At 41.1% G+C, this 21870-nt stretch overlaps 1 protein-coding gene across 2 annotated transcripts in view; it reads right to left on the bottom strand.

The window, feature by feature from the left end:
* Positions 1–6779, bottom strand: part of LOC128688719 (chromodomain protein polycomb) — a 143413-nt gene extending 136634 nt beyond the window's left edge. Inside the window, exons 1-3 of one of the 2 annotated variants that reach the window (XM_070084637.1) lie at positions 6593–6772; positions 6443–6486; positions 6284–6349 (exon numbers count right to left, since the gene is read on the bottom strand). In XM_070084637.1, the coding sequence (XP_069940738.1) occupies positions 6284–6349; positions 6443–6486; positions 6593–6661 (179 nt within the window). In that variant the 5' untranslated portion in view covers positions 6662–6772. Of the gene's footprint in view, positions 1–6283; positions 6350–6442; positions 6487–6592 lie in introns of both variants that reach the window. The other variant, XM_070084638.1, reaches the window with a different exon arrangement.
* Positions 6780–21870: the final 15091 nt, after the last annotated feature.

Genomic DNA, 21870 nt, shown 5'->3' on the forward strand with positions numbered 1-21870 from the left:
ACAATACAAATTCGTTGTTGCAATAGCCTCTCAACATTTTAAACTGAGAATACATACTGTAAATGTACTAGCCTCGCGACAACCACCCTGAACATAATGAACAAACTACTTCACTAAGCAACACTGACTAACAAAGGCTAACCCAGGATATTGTTGGGCAGGGCTAGGCTATATTACATTAATATATAAGCAGCTAGGTAGCTAGGTTAGTTTGAAGAAAAAATACAAACCATGTCAATTCACATTACACAAATACATATAATTATACACAAATATTAGCAAAGTTTATGGAAGTAACATTTTATACACTGTACGTGAGCATAACATGTCAAGCACATGCGGGAGGAATATGTAGATACTCTACTGTTAACATTAACATAAGTGATGTAATACAGAGAAAGACTATGGTTATAGATATATATATATATATATATATATATATATATATATATATATATATATATATATATATATATATATATATATATATATATATAAAATAACAAAAGTAATTATGAATCATTAACAGAACTGCGGCTAACCAGGACTCGATCCTGCGTTCCCATGCCCCAGCCCTGTGAGAACTGAACAAAGTACACATCACTATCCATTGGACCAACAATCCTGCATGGGAAAGCAGGATCGAGTCCTGGCTAGCCGCAGTTCTGTTAATGATTCATCATCACTTGTTTCGGTATTTCATTATATATATATATATATATATATATATATATATATATATATATATATATATATATATATATATATATATATATATATATATATATATCTTGTACGTTTAAAGATATATTTTTTTCATTTATGTTAATGTAAAACTTAATAATCTTGTACCAAAAGAACCTTAGAAAACTTACTTAACCTTATTATAACAAGGGCAATTTAATTTAGCCTAATCCAACTAAATATATTTTAGATAAGTTTACAATAATTTAATAATAAACACAATGAAATATACTTTTTTCGTTAGGTTCAGAATGATTTTTGCGAAATTACTGCATACACAAATTTTCGCTTGCCTTATTCGGCAACAAGAGCGTTGCTATTTAAGCCAAAATCGCAAGTTTTACCTATTTACAGAAATTAGAGAAAGTGCAAAGGTTTGCAACAAGACTAGTCCCAGAGCTAAGGGTAATGTCCTAAGAAGACAGGTAAAGGGAAATCGGCCTGGCGACACTAGAGGACAGGAGGGTTATGGGAGACATAACATGAAATACTGCAAGGAATTGACAAGGACAGACAGAATGTTCCAGAGATGGGAAACAGAAACAAGGGGTCACAATTGGAAGTTGAAAGACTTAGATGAGTCAGAGGGATGTTAGGAAGTATTTCTTCATAGTTATCAGGAAGTGGAACAGTCTGGAAAGGAACGTAGTGGAGGCAGGGACCATACACAGTTTTAAGACGAGGTTTGATAAAGCACATGAAGCAGGGAGAGAGAGGATCTAGTAGCGATCAGTGAAGAGGCGGGGAAACGAGCTAAGAATTGACCCCCGCAACCACAAATGTGAGTACACAAAATAAATCACCAAGATATGGAAAAACTAGCAAAAGACTCGCTGTTGCCAGTGCTTCGCCAGGAGCTATGCATTACTGAAGTAGGCAGATATCTAGTGTGGAAAAATCCTCGAGGTAAGTAGGTATAATAAGTTACGTCTCCCCTCTTTACTTCTGAAAGTTTTCTCCTCCATCTGCTTGTTCCAAGATTGTATATAGCTCCTGACAAAGCACTGGCAATAGTGCAAAAGGCCTTGAGCGTTTTTCTAATCCATATATACATATATATATATATATATATATATATATATATATATATATATATATATATATATATATATATATATATATATATGCGTGTACATGGATGTGTAGTGTTATCCCGCGCGTTTATGAGAAAAAAAAAACAATCATATCATTATGCAAAACAATTACAAGTTTTTGTTTCACACTCGCTTGGTAGGACGGTAGTACCTCCCTGGATGGTTGCTGTCTACCAACCTTTCTTTTTTGAAGCCTCATTAAGCGCTTTGAAGAAGGATGGGGGAATCAGACCCATTGCTGTTGGTAACACTCTTCGCCGTCTTGTTGCCAAAGCAGCATTAAGAAACATTCGCCTAGAAGCTGCCAGTTTACTCCAGCCATACCAAGTGGGCTTTGGGGTCTCTCAAGGCAGTGAAGCCGCAGCTCTTGCGGCAAGGGCCTACATCAGGGACCTACGAGAAGACAAGACCGTAGTCAAACTCGACTTTAGAAATGCCTTTAATATGGTGAAAAGGGATGTGGTCTTACCGGCCGTTCGAGATCGGTTCCCCAGTCTTTTTCCCTTAATTTCAGCTCCCTTCAGCAAACTCAATTCTTTTGTCTGGCGAACATGAAATTCCCTCATCAGAGGGTGTTCAGCAAGGTGATTACTCGCTCCACTTCTCTTCTGCTTGACAGTGAGAGAACTAACTCCCAGCCTACGCAGCGAGTTCAACAACTGGTACCTGGAGAATGGCACACTGGCAGGTACTGAAAAATCCCTGCTAGAGAAGTACAACTGGTGAAGACACAGGGAGAAGCCTTGGGACTCATCCTCAATCCCTCCAAGTGTGAAATCATCACAGCGAACCGGGAAATAATCAGAGCTGTGCAAACAATCCTCCCTGAAGTCTCTATTATAATCACTCCACCAAACAGCACCCTCTTGGGAGCACCGCTGGGTCATCAGGCCATCGACACGGTCCTCAAGGACAAACTGAATGACCTGAAGAGAATGAATTAATGAATAAGCGATCTTTATGCCCACGATGCCCTATAATCTCCTCGCAAGATGTCTTACTCTGCCGAGACTCACATGCTTCCTGAGGTGCCCACCCTCTTTTGAGAGCCCAACACTCGACGAATATGACTCACTCCTGAGCTCAATCTTTAAGGCACTGAATCTGTCGCTGGAAGATCAGAAATTGGATCAGGTAACCCTCCCACTGCGACTGGGAGGTATAGCGGTTCGCAAAGCAACGCAGGTAGCTTTACCTACATTTCTGTCTTCGTGTTTGGCTTCCAGTGGTTTAGTCAAGGAGACTGTACCGGGACGCTTGAGAGACGCGGTAGGAGCTAAAGACCCCAGGTTCATTGAAACAGCCGTGCGGTGAGACATCCTTGCAGACTCTTCCAGTAGACCAGCTCCTCCCAAAGAGAACAGTCCCACTGAAACAAACCGATCATCGAAAAATTCGCCAACACAATGCTCACCAACGCTTCAGGAAAGGACAAAACTCGTCTCCTAGAGGTGAGGGCACCACATTCAGATTTCCTTCTAGCTGTTCCCAATTCCTCCCTGGGCATTCGACTCGACCCACAGGCCATTCGGATTGTTGTTGTTCTTCGCCTAGCCGCCTCCATACTCACCGAACAGGTGTATTTGCGGCAGGGCGACGGCTGATCAATTCGGACTTAATGGTCTCGTGTGTCACACATCAGAAGGTAAGTATGCGAGACATGAGGTCAACATCATAAAGAGAAGCCTCGCCACAGCCCGTTGCCCAGCTCAACGGGAACCTCAAGTACTGAGGTCTGACGGAAGTCAAAAGCATCCTGATGGAGCCACTATGCTACCCTGGAAGGATGGTAAGCAGACTGCCTGGGACTACACCTGTGCCGCCACATTGGCAGACACCTACTTGTCATACTCCGTAGCTAAAGGGGGTGGAGCTGCCAACCACAGGGAGACCCAGAAGACCCGCAAATATGAAGGCCTTCCCCCTTGCTACAACTTCATCCCAATAGGGTCGGAGACCCTTGGAGCATGGGGCAAGTGTGCTCTCAAGTTCCTCAAAAAGCTGGCTGAAAAACTCATCATAGAAACCAAGGACCACAGGGCGGCCAGCTTCCTCTTTCAGAGAGTCAGTGTTGCGATCCTGAGGGGAAATGCCTGCAGCATTCTGGGCACGCGGTCCACCGCTGGGGAGCTGGACGAAGTATTCGAGATGTAGCTTTGACATGTTATCTTTGTTGTTCTACTTCCTATTGTATTTTGTCTTTAAGTAGTCTACGTAGAAGATAGAATATAGGGTGGTAGGAGAAGACAATATTCAAATAGCTTCGGGGAGAACCTTCAGTTTTCCCCCAAGAAGTTTATTATTTTCTCTGAGGATGAGGGTCCCCAGTCCAGTTCCCGAGGTTTTACTTCCCTATATATATATGTGTGTGTGTGTGTGTGTGTGTGTGTGTGTGTGTGTGTGTTACACATACACTACATACACCTAAATCATGTATAGCTTTAAGTATATACATATAATTTGTACAGCATGTATTCGCATACAACAGAAGTGTTACTAGGCTGCTAACTAGGTAGTGCTGGCAAATTCAGAGTGGACAATGAGGATATCCTCAAGCATCCCATAGTAGAAGGAAGTAGTTACACAGTTCCAAGTACACCATTCCACCAAGCCTTAAGTCACTGACAACCGAACACTTGACCATGTAATGATAAAGGTTGTGTGCCTACTTTTTCAGAACTTACATAAGGAACTGGGCAAGTTGGGAGGTTCATCTGTGGTAACTGCATTCATATACCACAGGTAATTGTATCCCAATCCGATTCTAGCAGTCACCGTGTCACGTATTCTAATGGGCGTTTTATGCTTCTCAAACACCTAGTAGGAGGAGGGTGGGGGCGAAGGGGGAGCAATGAGGGAGGTCATGACTGAGGGAGGGAGCAGACGGCCGGTAGGGGTAAGTGGGCGGAACAGTTTGCACACACGCGCGCACATACACACTTAAATTAAGACTGTTTTGGTCAGCACCCAAAGCCGCGTGAACATTGAACTTACGTGGAATGCATACTTCATGCTAATTATAATACAAGATCATTTGTGAAGCAATTCATGAGAACATAACTATTATAAACCATTGTCAATTCATATTAACTGTTGATTACATGATAAATGCAGGTAAGCTCACAGCTTTACGCATTCTGTTGCAGGGGTAGGGGGGCACTCTGGAGACGCCTAACTTAATTGCTCTGGGTCAACAAGGTGTCTTAATGTCAGTCTCTGTATTTCCTCGTCAAAATTCAATTTGGAACTAATCTATGAACGTTAATGGCACTGGCAATATGAAAATAAACGAATTATAAATTAATATAATTTCAGCTGGGGTGGGATTATGAATCACTCAAATATGATGGCTAGACATGACCAGGACAAGACACTCCTGAAGAGCAGCATTGTCGTATCTGGTGATAGCTTCAGTTCTTGGTGTAATAATGATTTTTGTAAACTAAGCTCTTCATTTTAATTATAAATGTAAAAAAAATATAACTTCACTATCTCTTTAAAATAAACTGAGAATGAGTCGCTAAAATCTTATACTGTATCTGATTATAAGCTAACATTATGAAACACTGTCCAACTATTTCTGATTTTATTATTATTATGATCAGGGGGAAACGCTAAACCCGTAGGATTACACAGGGCCTGTGGGGGATGAAAGGTTTTTCAGGCTTAATTCAGGGAACTGGAGCACAGATCCCGTTCCCTAGATCAAGAGCCCCTCACCAGCATCAAGGAACCTTCCTTGAGGGGCTACTTCTGATTTAAAAATATAAATAAAAATCCTGACTTACATCCTAATAAGAAATGAACTACATTGTAAAATGTTCCTACTATACAATAGTAAATAACAAACCACTATTAAATATCAGTCATAATGTCAAACATAACTAAACATTACTCACAATATCAGTAAATATGTTAAGGGGGAGACGATTTCCGAGACAATATTTGAAGCAGGGAAGTTCTGACCGTGTTAGCTGAAGTAATTCAAATGTCAAGGAAGATCAACTTAAACACGACACTTCAACACAAAATATAGAACATCATACACTGACAAACATTTGATAACTAGTAATCACTTGGGATGACTTGACGTAAAAGATCAGATCAATACGACACTGTACCAATATCAAAATAACAGGTGTACACATCCCAAATCACGGATGCGTAAACATTTTATGGCTGTAAAGGGAGCAGAAAAAAAAAAAACATTAATCTACGCTTTAAATCGAGGAAATGTAGAGTATAGTGGGCGGGACACTGCTGCTACCCGCAGCCTCCGCCCTTCGCATCACTCAACTCATCCCCTAACCCTCCTCAACCCAGCAGCAATATTTCCGTCTATCACAAACCTGCAGAGCCAACTGGTGTTAGCGGGTGTGCAGGAGGCAGCCACACACGCACACACACACACGGGAGGGGGGGAACGCATGCGCTCATCTACCTACCTCTCCTCGAAGGCTTCCAGCAGACGCACGTCCAAGATGTTTTCAATCGGCTCCCATGTGTTGTGTCTGGAACGTGAGACGGAGGTTAGTCCAGTGTCCACACGCTTATGGGGTATCTAGCACTCATATTTATCAAACAGACTCTTGCTTGCTACTTACTTGTTAGACCAGCCCTTCCATTTCACCAAATACTCCACACGTCCCTGCAACGGAAAACCAAAACAAATGAGTCGAGTAGCTAAGTACTGCGTTATTTTTCACTTTTCATGCGTAGTTTCAAGAGATTTAATTAATTTGAACAACACGTACCCTCCTCACTCTTTTCTTCTGTATACATTCTGCTGCATAAACCCTATCACCCACTAGAGAAAGCTCCATGATGTATCACTCGGAGATGAACGTGTATGCCCTCTCCCCACCACAGTTTCACTCAGACTGAGCTGTATTCTGGCGCCTTCGCCGCAAACCGCTCGAGTACTACGTCACGCCAGGCTAGCCAACACTGCAAAACCATCGGGCGTATTTTGGTTTCTGAATCTTTACCACTAATTTAGATATACATGTATTTTGTTGAATTATATACGCTTAATTTACATTCTAAACTTTTGTCCCAGCAATTTTATTGTTGCGTGGTTATATAATAGGTATTAGTGGGTGATGTAGTTGTACGATATTTTTCCTCTGGTCAAGTCCCGTACCTTCATGAAGGATCTTCCAACTCGGAAGTAAAGGACCTTATCACACCACACTTTGTTTATATCACATTCTTCCCGTGTCTCTTAGACATTAATCTTATTCTCCCTTCAGATCAACCTATAGAATTGCATGGCTACGCTCATCTTCCTTCTTCTGGGATATTGTACGCCGCGTGGAGGCAGGAAGCGTTAGCAGCCGATGAAATATCAGATAAAACGTTTTTTCAAGGTATAAAGAGGGAAGTAAGGGAGAGAGAAGGTGAGACTCGTTATACTGGAGCCCTGAGGTGGATGCTGGACCTCCTTACATGACAACTCATACTGTTAGTTCTTTATACGCATGCATTATGGGACTCGCAGACAAAAATCATTTAAAATAATGGTTACAATACTGCATATAATGTGGTTTATTGTGAATTACAAATAGTCATAAATATACAAAAGAAACAACAATAATGACATTTTATCTAGGATATTCGTACAAAATTGCAAAAAGTTTTTGAGTCCACTGGACAGCCTCCAATGTTTCATTGCGGAATCTGGATTGGTTGGCAGATTGATCTTGGTTGGTCAGACAACTGACGAAGAACGCTGCACTCAGTAAATACCAAAGTAAGCATAGCAATGTTCAGAAACACAAGTTAGAAATAAATTCTAGCCTATTAAAAATTAAAGCAGCGTCACATCCATGAATATCGCTCGTGCTAAATTAGTTATGTTATATAATAGTTCGTGTTTTAAAACCTCATAGATCCATATTAAACTGACAACTATTACTACAAGAGTTAACTCTACAATGGGAGTATCTCGATGCTGGTGAAGAGCTCCTGATCCAAGGAATTAAAGTTACCCTCTTTTTCGAATATAATAATTCAGGAGTATCAATACTGCACACGTGCACCGCGTCTTATATTCTTTATAATACATTAATATATACATAAAATATCCAAAATGAATATCTGCAGACTATATGAATAATACTATTAACCTTGCATTAGTATCAACCTGGCATTTTCCAAAAATTATGTAATGAAACAGCAAGCAATAATGAAAACCATTTAACATTATCCGCAGAGAGTACAACGTTGTACCATAGACTGTTCCACCATCTGTGTCTCTGTATTCACATTTGTCAACAACACCACGTGTCACCTGTGTCTGTATTCACGCTTGACAAGAATACTGTCTAATTATGAATATGGTATAAAATACCGACAAGAAGATGAGTAAGATACGTGCAGCAGCTAGATATCTTTACTGTCGAAATATTTCAACAATGAAGATACCAAGCTGTCGCACATAAACCACATGTCAGCTAACCTTCTATTGTGGCTAAAAGTTGGTAGAAAATACCAGCAATGTCTGTTTCGTGAACAAGATGCGGCGAACAATTCCCTGGGTAAAATATCCTAGCACTGTACATGTGTCATATTTCCAAATATCCTCTTGTGTAGCATGTAAATTAAAACCTGTGTGTTTGTAGCACAAGACAGAGGCTGTGTTGCGTCATTGTAATGGTGAATTTGTACGTGTTGACTGATACCTCATTTTAATACATGAACAGTGAGCCTTGAAGGGAGGCGGCATGATGTCCCTGAGGGGAACATTGAAGGAAGTGCACCTTTTCTCTCCTTAAAGCGAATCTGATTGCCTCCTGTTTCCCATGCCTGTCTATCGTGAAGTTTTGGACAGATCATTCCGTCTGTGGTTGTCTTGGACATATCATGCGGAAGCCTGAGAAATTGCTCTGTTTATCTTAAAGCCTTGGACAGATAGTCAAGGAAGCCTCCGAAGTATTACTGTCCTGTCGAGAAGTCTTGGACAAATCCGCAGTAGTTCCAACTATCGTAAGCCTTGGACAGATAACTATGGATCCTCCGAAGTGGTTACGCCCATTGAAAAAAAAAATTGTACTTCAACCTCAGGGGCCGTCACAGGTTTAAACATGTTATAAGATACATACATTCCAGGTTAAAACAGAGGAGAGACGTTCTGAGTTACAGTACTATGAGGAAGGAGAGACGATGAACCGCACTCACTGATATGAACAAAATAAACGCCACATCCTCGTGTAAGAGAATAAATAGAATGTCTTGGTGGTTGCTAGACACGGTTAAACGGTTCAACGCAAAGCTCTTTACCACTTGACGCAATTTAGGGAACTAGATGTATTTCAGTCCGAGAAAGGTAGACCCGTATCCCATAACCCCAGCACCCTCTACCTCATAGTATATGAACCTCCAGACCCTCAAGAGGCAGAGGAGCTGCAGCTACATCCTGTGGAGAGGCCCAGGAGCTATAGCTCATCCCTCAAAAGAGGTCAAAGAATTGAAGATCAAAACACTAAGGGACTGTTGCGTATGGAGGGGCAAGAATGTTTCACTGATTAAATCTTGTGGTCCACAGTACAGATGTTGGAGAGGAGTCTCCTCCTTCTTCCTCTACTGAGGAAAGTAGATGGAATCCAGGACGGGGTGGCCCTGGCTTGGATACTGAGGATTATAGTGCAGTCCCAGAACCTGCAGAAATTGACAACACACCTCCCAACAATTCTCAACCAAAATCTGCACAATCCAGGGCAACATGGGTTCAGGGCAGGTCGCTCCTGCCTCTCAACTACTGGATCACTATGATATGGCCTTGGATGCACTGGAAGAAAATCAGAATGCAGATGTAATATACACAAACTTTGCAAAAGCATTTGACAAATGCGATCATGGCGTAATAGCCCATAAAATACGTGCTAAAGGAATAACTGGGAAAGTGGGGAGATGGATCTTCAACTTCCTAACAAATCGAACACAAAGAGTAGTGGTCAACAGAGTTAAATCAGAGGCTGCCATAGTGAAGAGCTCTGTTCCACAAGGCACAGTACTCGCCCCCACCTTATTCCTTATCCTCATATCAGACATAGACAGAGATATACATCACCTTCTCCAGGTAAACAGCACCGTATCATCCTTTGCGGATGATACTAGGATCTACATGAGGCTGTCATCTGCTGAGAACGCGGTTAACCTCCAAGAAGAAATAAACAAAGTTTTCCAGTGGGCAACGGTAAACAATATAATGTTCAATGAGAACAAATTCTAACTACTCCGTTATGGAAAACTGGAGGAGATAATAACTAGAACAGAGTATACTACAGACTCTGGCCATACAATAGAGCGGAAAAATAATGTAAGGGACCTGGAGTTTATCTGGAGAGTTTATCTGGAGAGAGTTCCGGGGGTCAACGCCCCCGCGGCCCGGTCTGTGACCAGGCCTCCTTAGGTCAGTGTCCCAGGATGCGACCCACACCAGTCGACTAACACCCAGGTACCCATTTTACTGATGGGGAACATAGACAACAGGTGGAAAGAAACACGTCCAATGTTTCTACTCTGGCTGGGAATCGAACCCAGGCCCTCACCGTGTGAAGCGAGAGCGTTAACCACCAGGCCACCAGAGCCTGGGAGTAGTAATGTCTGAGGATCTCACTTTCAAGGATCACAACGGTGCCACGATCGCACGTGCAAAGAAAATGATAGGATGGATAATGAGAACGTTCAAAACGAGAGATGCCAAGCCAATGATGGTCCTTTTCAAATCACTTGTTCTCTCTAGGCTGGAATACTGCTGTACATTAACTTCGCCATTCAAAGCAGGTGAAATCGCAGATCTAGAGAGTGTACAGAGATCCTTTACTGCACGTATAAGTTCTGCCAAGCACCTTAACTACTGGGAACGCTTGGAAGCACTTGACTTGTACTCGTTGGAACGCAGGAGGGAGAGATATATCATAATCTACACTTGGAAAATCTTGGAAGGAATGGTTCCAAATCTGCACACAGAAATCACTCCCTACGAAAGTAAAAGACTGGGCAGGCGATGCAAAATGCCCCCAATGAAAAGTAGGGGCGCCATTGGTACACTAAGGGAAAACACCATAAGCGTCCGGGGCCCAAGACTGTTCAACAGCCTCCCATCAAGCATTAGGGGAATTGCCAATAAACCCCTGGCTGCCTTCAAGAGAGAGCTGGACAGATACCTAAAGTCAGTGCCGGATCAGCCGAGCTGTGGCTCGTACGTTGGACTGCGTGCCGCCAGCAGTAACAGCCTAGTTGATCAGGCCCTGATCCATCAGGAGGCCTGGTCATGGACCGGGCCGCGGGGGCGTTATTATTATTATAATCAAAAAGAAGCGCTAAGCCACAAGGGCTATACAGCCGCGGGGGCGTTGATCCCCGGAATAACCTCCAGGTCTAGGGGAAAATTCCAATGGCAACAAGGTGTAGTGTGGCAAATATAACCTTAGCGGAGAGGCTTTCTTTGTTAACCTTCTTACTTTCTTTAGGATAACCAAAACTCACAAGTAAAATCCTTGTCTTTAATAGTAATAAAACTTGGATCTTCGTATCTCTATGAACCATAAAAAGCATGAAATTATTTATTTCCCTTTACACATACAAGGTAGAATTTACGTTGCTAACACAACTCATACCAAGGTCGTCACAGAGACATTAAAGCCAAATAATCCACACAGGAAGTTTCATCACTATTCCCATGCAAGGGATCTGAATATGAATAGAGAACTCTAGAAAACAAGAGAGATCAGACTAAGCGTGAGAGTACAAGGCCAAGTGCTACTCTGGAGTGAGTGGGTGAACCTACTGCCAGTGCTATGGACGGGTAATCCGACGTAAGGTGGGATCACGTGACTTAGGGGAAGGTAGACAAGTTGGTGACTGGTAACCACCACTCTAACTAGTAGTTTCCCACTACATGAAAATCACATACTTAATGTTATGAACGCCTAACAAAATACAGAATATAATACACAATATTTACAATGATGTTGAACATATATCTTATACCATGGTACTTGTAGTGTTAGATAATATTATGAATCAGACCTTCTCCCTTTTAGCTATGAAGGGAGAAAATCTCGGAATAATATTAATTAGAACACATTTGAACGTTTCTCAAATATAAAAGCATTATCTTAATCAAAAGATGCAACAGGGATCCTCAAGGAGGTACCTTGATGCCGGTGAGAGGCTCTTGACCTAAGAAATTGGACCTATCTTTGCTTACCTTAGATCGAACTTGATTGCCTACTATTCCTACAGGCGCTATATGACTCCTGCAAATTTAGCGAAAATATAATAATAATAATAATAATAATAATAATAATAATAATAATAATAATAATAATAATAATAATTGTGGAAAATACTGTATATTCTCCAAAAATACAGTGTATTTTGTATGTAAATTGATGGAATATATTGTAGGTAATAAAAATTAATTTGTAAATAAATAAAGAACCAGCAAAAGGGGGGAGCGTCGCTGGGGAAGAGTCGCCATTGTTAACCGAGACAAACGTTAGGGAAAATCGGAAGAATTTTCGTCGCTCTAGGGGTTATATTTTTTTTTATATTTTATTTAAAAGCGCAATACACAATTATACATGTAGACAATGTAAACAATGAAACGTAACCATTATATATAACAACAAAAAGCTCCACATTCCCTACCTTAGCACTAAACTTATACATAAAACACACGTTCAACTAAAAAAGTTTGATACCCCCCCAAAAAAAAAACCAACCATCACACATAACATACATTTAACTAAACTAAAGACAGCCCACAGCTTCATATACAGGTGGGTTTATTACATCCAAAATTGCAGCCATAAACACAATATTCAATATAACCCAAAGAATGTCACAGGTATTGACATTTTACATAAAACTGTATGTACGAAGACATTCTCAATTATCCAAAAATTCTTTACACACTTATTATTGTTGTATATTAAACTTCATATACAAATACATAATACATAACACCTCAAAAAATTACGAAACAAATAAAGGTTAGAAAATAACAATCTCCACACCTCACCACAGAAAAACTAAACACAGTATAATATAACAAATGATTCGTCCCACCTCACTGCCATACACTACATTCATCCTACAAGTGAACAAACACTACATTCATCCTACAAGTGAACAAACACTACATCATCCTACAAGTGAACAAACACTACATCATCCTACAAGTGAACAAACACTACATCATCCTACAAGTGAACAAACACTACATCATCCTACAAGTGAACAAACACTACATCATCCTACAAGTGAACAAACACTACATTCATCCCACAAGTGAACAAACACTACATCATCCTACAAGTGAACAAACACTACATTCATCCCACAAGTGAACAAACACTACATCATCCTACAAGCGAACAAACACTACATCATCCTACAAGTGAACAAACACTACATCATCCTACAAGTGAACAAACACTACATCATCCTACAAGTGAACAAACACTACATCATCCTACAAGTGAACAAACACTACATCATCCTACAAGTGAACAAACACTACATCATCCTACAAGCGAACAAACACTACATCATCCTACAAGTGAACAAACACTACATCATCCTACAAGTGAACAAACACTACATCATCCTACAAGCGAACAAACACTACATCATCCTACAAGTGAACAAACACTACATCATCCTACAAGTGAACAAACACTACATCATCCCACAAGCGAACAAACACTACATTCATCCCACAAGCGAACAAACACTACATTCATCCCACAAGCGAACAAACACTACATCATCCTACAAGCGAACAAACACTACATTCATCCTACAAGTGAACAAACACTACATCATCCCACAAGCGAACAAACACTACATCATCCTACAAGTGAACAAACACTACATCATCCCACAAGCGAACAAACACTACATTCATCCCACAAGCGAACAAACACTACATTCATCCCACAAGCGAACAAACACTACATCATCCTACAAGCGAACAAACACTACATTCATCCTACAAGTGAACAAACACTACATCATCCCACAAGCGAACAAACACTACATCATCCTACAAGCGAACAAACACTACATTCATCCTACAAGTGAACAAACACTACATCATCCCACAAGCGAACAAACACTACATCATCCTACAAGCGAACAAACACTACATTCATCCTACAAGCGAACAAACACTACATTCATCCTACAAGTGAACAAACACTACATCATCCTACAAGTGAACAAACACTACATCATCCCACAAGCGAACAAACACTACATTCATCCCACAAGCGAACAAACACTACATTCATCCTACAAGTGAACAAACACTACATCATCCCACAAGCGAACAAACACTACATCATCCTACAAGCGAACAAACACTACATTCATCCTACAAGCGAACAAACACTACATTCATCCTACAAGCGAACAAACACTACATCATCCTACAAGTGAACAAACACTACATTCATCCTACAAGCGAACAAACACTACATCATCCTACAAGCGAACAAACACTACATCATCCTACAAGCGAACAAACACTACATTCATCCTACAAGCGAACAAACACTACATTCATCCTACAAGCGAACAAACACTACATCATCCTACAAGCGAACAAACACTACATTCATCCTACAAGCGAACAAACACTACATCATCCCACAAGCGAACAAACACTACATTCATCCCACAAGCGAACAAACACTACATTCATCCTACAAGCGAACAAACACTACATCATCCCACAAGCGAACAAACACTACATCATCCTACAAGCGAACAAACACTACATCATCCTACAAGCGAACAAACACTACATTCATCCTACAAGCGAACAAACACTACATCATCCTACAAGCGAACAAACACTACATTCATCCTACAAGCGAACAAACACTACATCATCCCACAAGCGAACAAACACTACATCATCCTACAAGCGAACAAACACTACATTCATCCTACAAGCGAACAAACACTACATTCATCCTACAAGCGAACAAACACTACATCATCCTACAAGCGAACAAACACTACATCATCCCACAAGCGAACAAACACTACATCATCCCACAAGCGAACAAACACTACATCATCCTACAAGCGAACAAACACTACATCATCCCACAAGCGAACAAACACTACATCATCCTACAAGCGAACAAACACTACATTCATCCCACAAGCGAACAAACACTACATCATCCCACAAGCGAACAAACACTACATCATCCCACAAGCGAACAAACACTACATTCATCCCACAAGCGAACAAACACTACATCATCCTACAAGCGAACAAACACTACATCATCCTACAAGCGAACAAACACTACATCATCCTACAAGTGAACAAACACTACATCATCCTACAAGCGAACAAACACTACATCATCCTACAAGCGAACAAACACTACATCATCCTACAAGCGAACAAACACTACATTCATCCTACAAGCGAACAAACACTACATCATCCCACAAGCGAACAAACACTACATCATCCTACAAGCGAACAAACACTACATCATCCTACAAGCGAACAAACACTACATCATCCTACAAGCGAACAAACACTACATCATCCTACAAGCGAACAAACACTACATCATCCTACAAGCGAACAAACACTACATTCATCCTACAAGCGAACAAACACTACATCATCCCACAAGCGAACAAACACTACATCATCCTACAAGCGAACAAACACTACATCATCCTACAAGCGAACAAACACTACATTCATCCTACAAGCGAACAAACACTACATCATCCCACAAGCGAACAAACACTACATCATCCTACAAGCGAACAAACACTACATCATCCTACAAGCGAACAAACACTACATTCATCCTACAAGCGAACAAACACTACATCATCCCACAAGCGAACAAACACTACATCATCCTACAAGCGAACAAACACTACATCATCCTACAAGCGAACAAACACTACATCATCCCACAAGCGAACAAACACTACATCATCCTACAAGCGAACAAACACTACATCATCCTACAAGCGAACAAACACTACATCATCCCACAAGCGAACAAACACTACATCATCCTACAAGCGAACAAACACTACATCATCCTACAAGCGAACAAACACTACATTCATCCCACAAGCGAACAAACACTACATTCATCCCACAAGCGAACAAACACTACATCATCCTACAAGCGAACAAACACTACATCATCCTACAAGCGAACAAACACTACATCATCCTACAAGCGAACAAACACTACATCATCCCACAAGCGAACAAACACTACATTCATCCTACAAGCGAACAAACACTACATCATCCCACAAGCGAACAAACACTACATCATCCTACAAGCGAACAAACACTACATCATCCTACAAGCGAACAAACACTACATTCATCCCACAAGCGAACAAACACTACATCATCCCACAAGCGAACAAACACTACATCATCCCACAAGCGAACAAACACTACATTCATCCCACAAGCGAACAAACACTACATCATCCTACAAGCGAACAAACACTACATCATCCCACAAGCGAACAAACACTACATCATCCTACAAGCGAACAAACACTACATCATCCTACAAGCGAACAAACACTACATCATCCTACAAGCGAACAAACACTACATCATCCTACAAGCGAACAAACACTACATCATCCCACAAGCGAACAAACACTACATCATCCCACAAGCGAACAAACACTACATCATCCCACAAGCGAACAAACACTACATCATCCTACAAGCGAACAAACACTACATCATCCCACAAGCGAACAAACACTACATCATCCCACAAGCGAACAAACACTACATCATCCCACAAGCGAACAAACACTACATCATCCCACAAGCGAACAAACACTACATCATCCTACAAGCGAACAAACACTACATCATCCTACAAGCGAACAAACACTACATCATCCCACAAGCGAACAAACACTACATCATCCCACAAGCGAACAAACACTACATCATCCCACAAGCGAACAAACACTACATTCATCCTACAAGCGAACAAACACTACATCATCCTACAAGCGAACAAACACTACATCATCCCACAAGCGAACAAACACTACATCATCCTACAAGCGAACAAACACTACATCATCCTACAAGCGAACAAACACTACATCATCCTACAAGCGAACAAACACTACATTCATCCTACAAGCGAACAAACACTACATCATCCCACAAGCGAACAAACACTACATCATCCTACAAGCGAACAAACACTACATCATCCTACAAGCGAACAAACACTACATCATCCTACAAGCGAACAAACACTACATCATCCCACAAGCGAACAAACACTACATTCATCCTACAAGCGAACAAACACTACATCATCCTACAAGCGAACAAACACTACATCATCCTACAAGCGAACAAACACTACATCATCCTACAAGCGAACAAACACTACATCATCCTACAAGCGAACAAACACTACATCATCCTACAAGCGAACAAACACTACATTCATCCTACAAGCGAACAAACACTACATCATCCTACAAGCGAACAAACACTACATCATCCTACAAGCGAACAAACACTACATCATCCTACAAGCGAACAAACACTACATCATCCTACAAGCGAACAAACACTACATCATCCTACAAGCGAACAAACACTACATCATCCTACAAGCGAACAAACACTACATCATCCTACAAGCGAACAAACACTACATCATCCTACAAGCGAACAAACACTACATCATCCCACAAGCGAACAAACACTACATCATCCTACAAGCGAACAAACACTACATCATCCTACAAGCGAACAAACACTACATCATCCTACAAGCGAACAAACACTACATCATCCCACAAGCGAACAAACACTACATCATCCTACAAGCGAACAAACACTACATCATCCCACAAGCGAACAAACACTACATCATCCTACAAGCGAACAAACACTACATCATCCTACAAGCGAACAAACACTACATCATCCTACAAGCGAACAAACACTACATCATCCTACAAGCGAACAAACACTACATCATCCTACAAGCGAACAAACACTACATCATCCTACAAGTGAACAAACACTACATCATCCTACAAGCGAACAAACACTACATCATCCTACAAGCGAACAAACACTACATCATCCTACAAGTGAACAAACACTACATCATCCTACAAGCGAACAAACACTACATCATCCTACAAGCGAACAAACACTACATCATCCCACAAGCGAACAAACACTACATCATCCTACAAGCGAACAAACACTACATCATCCTACAAGCGAACAAACACTACATCATCCTACAAGCGAACAAACACTACATCATCCTACAAGCGAACAAACACTACATCATCCTACAAGCGAACAAACACTACATCATCCCACAAGCGAACAAACACTACATCATCCTACAAGCGAACAAACACTACATCATCCTACAAGCGAACAAACACTACATCATCCCACAAGCGAACAAACACTACATCATCCTACAAGCGAACAAACACTACATCATCCCACAAGCGAACAAACACTACATCATCCTACAAGCGAACAAACACTACATCATCCTACAAGCGAACAAACACTACATCATCCTACAAGCGAACAAACACTACATTCATCCCACAAGCGAACAAACACTACATCATCCTACAAGCGAACAAACACTACATCATCCTACAAGCGAACAAACACTACATCATCCCACAAGCGAACAAACACTACATCATCCTACAAGCGAACAAACACTACATCATCCTACAAGCGAACAAACACTACATCATCCCACAAGCGAACAAACACTACATCATCCTACAAGCGAACAAACACTACATCATCCCACAAGCGAACAAACACTACATCATCCCACAAGCGAACAAACACTACATCATCCTACAAGCGAACAAACACTACATCATCCCACAAGCGAACAAACACTACATCATCCCACAAGCGAACAAACACTACATCATCCTACAAGCGAACAAACACTACATCATCCCACAAGCGAACAAACACTACATCATCCCACAAGCGAACAAACACTACATCATCCTACAAGCGAACAAACACTACATCATCCTACAAGCGAACAAACACTACATCATCCTACAAGTGAACAAACACTACATCATCCTACAAGCGAACAAACACTACATCATCCTACAAGTGAACAAACACTACATCATCCCACAAGTGAACAAACACTACATCATCCTACAAGCGAACAAACACTACATCATCCTACAAGCGAACAAACACTACATCATCCTACAAGCGAACAAACACTACATCATCCTACAAGCGAACAAACACTACATCATCCTACAAGTGAACAAACACTACATCATCCCACAAGTGAACAAACACTACATCATCCCACAAGCGAACAAACACTACATCATCCTACAAGTGAACAAACACTACATCATCCCACAAGCGAACAAACACTACATCATCCTACAAGCGAACAAACACTACATCATCCTACAAGTGAACAAACACTACATCATCCCACAAGTGAACAAACACTACATCATCCCACAAGCGAACAAACACTACATCATCCTACAAGTGAACAAACACTACATCATCCCACAAGTGAACAAACACTACATCATCCTACAAGTGAACAAACACTACATCATCCTACAAGTGAACAAACACTACATCATCCCACAAGCGAACAAACACTACATCATCCTACAAGTGAACAAACACTACATCATCCCACAAGCGAACAAACACTACATCATCCTACAAGTGAACAAACACTACATCATCCCACAAGTGAACAAACACTACATCATCCTACAAGTGAACAAACACTACATCATCCTACAAGTGAACAAACACTACATCATCCCACAAGCGAACAAACACTACATCATCCCACAAGCGAACAAACACTACATCATCCTACAAGCGAACAAACACTACATCATCCTACAAGCGAACAAACACTACATCATCCTACAAGTGAACAAACACTACATCATCCTACAAGTGAACAAACACTACATCATCCTACAAGCGAACAAACACTACATCATCCTACAAGTGAACAAACACTACATCATCCTACAAGTGAACAAACACTACATCATCCTACAAGTGAACAAACACTACATCATCCTACAAGCGAACAAACACTACATCATCCCACAAGCGAACAAACACTACATCATCCCACAAGCGAACAAACACTACATCATCCCACAAGCGAACAAACACTACATCATCCTACAAGCGAACAAACACTACATCATCCTACAAGCGAACAAACACTACATCATCCTACAAGCGAACAAACACTACATCATCCTACAAGCGAACAAACACTACATCATCCTACAAGCGAACTTACACAATCACGTATATTTAGTAATATTCTTCAAATATAATTTCCATTTTTAAGTAACAAACTTCTTCTACCATATAATAAAATATACATAGTCATTACTATTAAACATTAACTTAAACAAGTACTATATTCTTATTCTATAAACAGCAGCATTTCTTGCCTCACCATCCTAACCCTACTTAACACATTGTACATGAACACGTCCTTATATACCCATCACTCGTCAATAATATTCATTGAACTTCACCGAATACTAATATACAACCCATACTGAGTACATGAAATTCTCTCTTACATACTGCTATATACACTTGATGTATGATAAAAATCACACACATTACATTATCTCATTATTAGCAGTACATTTGGTACACAGACATATTTATCACGCCCGCATGTCCTTTGCTTTGATACAACCACCAGTCCTGATAATACATTACAACATATTCCAAATTTAACTTATCCATTACATACATCAGTAAACCAGCCTGAGTATGACCGTATACTTTTCACATTCACACAAATATTGCTCATTTCCATGTCCATAAAAATCTTAACAACTTTTCCCTTACGAACCACCACAAACTTACTTAAAACACACTCCACAACTACGCTGCAATTTCACACCATATCAAGGAACTCCTCATACGTTCCCAAATTCTGAGACGAGCCCGGTGCAACCCCTGAAATTCCTAACACATCCCCCCCCCCTTTTTTTTCTCACTCCGCCAACAAACCTCTGACATTCATACTTCGATATCCTTCAGGAAAAGCCCTTTCCCATCTACTTCCGTATATCCCCCTATTACGACTAAGTGTTTTGTACATTGTTGCAGCCAATACCTTCTTTCGCACCACCCAATCCCCATTACCCCTCATGGCCCATGATACGAAAACAAAATCCGCTATGATGTACACCAAAGCACGCTGCACAGACTCTTCCACACCTCCCACATCTAAACTCAATGCCCTTAATACCGATATCCCTCCCCCACCCACCCTCCTCAAAATCCCACCCATCCACTCCCGTATACACTCCAAATTTTTACAAAAATATACTACATGAAAAGCTGTCTCCCTATCCCCACACACCCTACATACGTCCTCCACCATCAACCCTCTCTCCCGAAGCACCACACCAGACGGCAATATTCCATGAAGGAAACGAAACATTACCTCTCTCACTCTTGGTCTGATGCGCACCAACTGCAACCTTACCCAAATGTCTCCCCATGCATACATTGGGTATATGCCCTCAACATTCGCAATCACCCTCACCCCTACAGCACGCTCCAGAACACCCACCCGTATCCTAGACGGATCTCTAACATACAATAAAGCTCGCAGCACATCCTCACACTCTTTCATCTCTGATCCTACCCACCACCTTCGTGCCTCCTCATATAATGCTTGCACACCCTTCCCCACACGACCTTCCACTCGGAGAAACCCCCTCTTCAAATATATACACTTAACCCTTAATCTTATATCTATTAAACCCAATCCACCTTTGTCGACCGGTAGCATAACAACACTCCTACCCAACCAGTCACACCCAGAACCCCATATATAACGAAAAACCTTTTTTAGCATTCTTGTTATGTCCGGTCCTACCAACGGATATACTGCTGCCACAT

The sequence above is a fragment of the Cherax quadricarinatus genome, chromosome 13 (genome assembly GCF_038502225.1).
Source record: "Cherax quadricarinatus isolate ZL_2023a chromosome 13, ASM3850222v1, whole genome shotgun sequence".
Lineage (NCBI taxonomy): Eukaryota > Metazoa > Arthropoda > Malacostraca > Decapoda > Parastacidae > Cherax > Cherax quadricarinatus.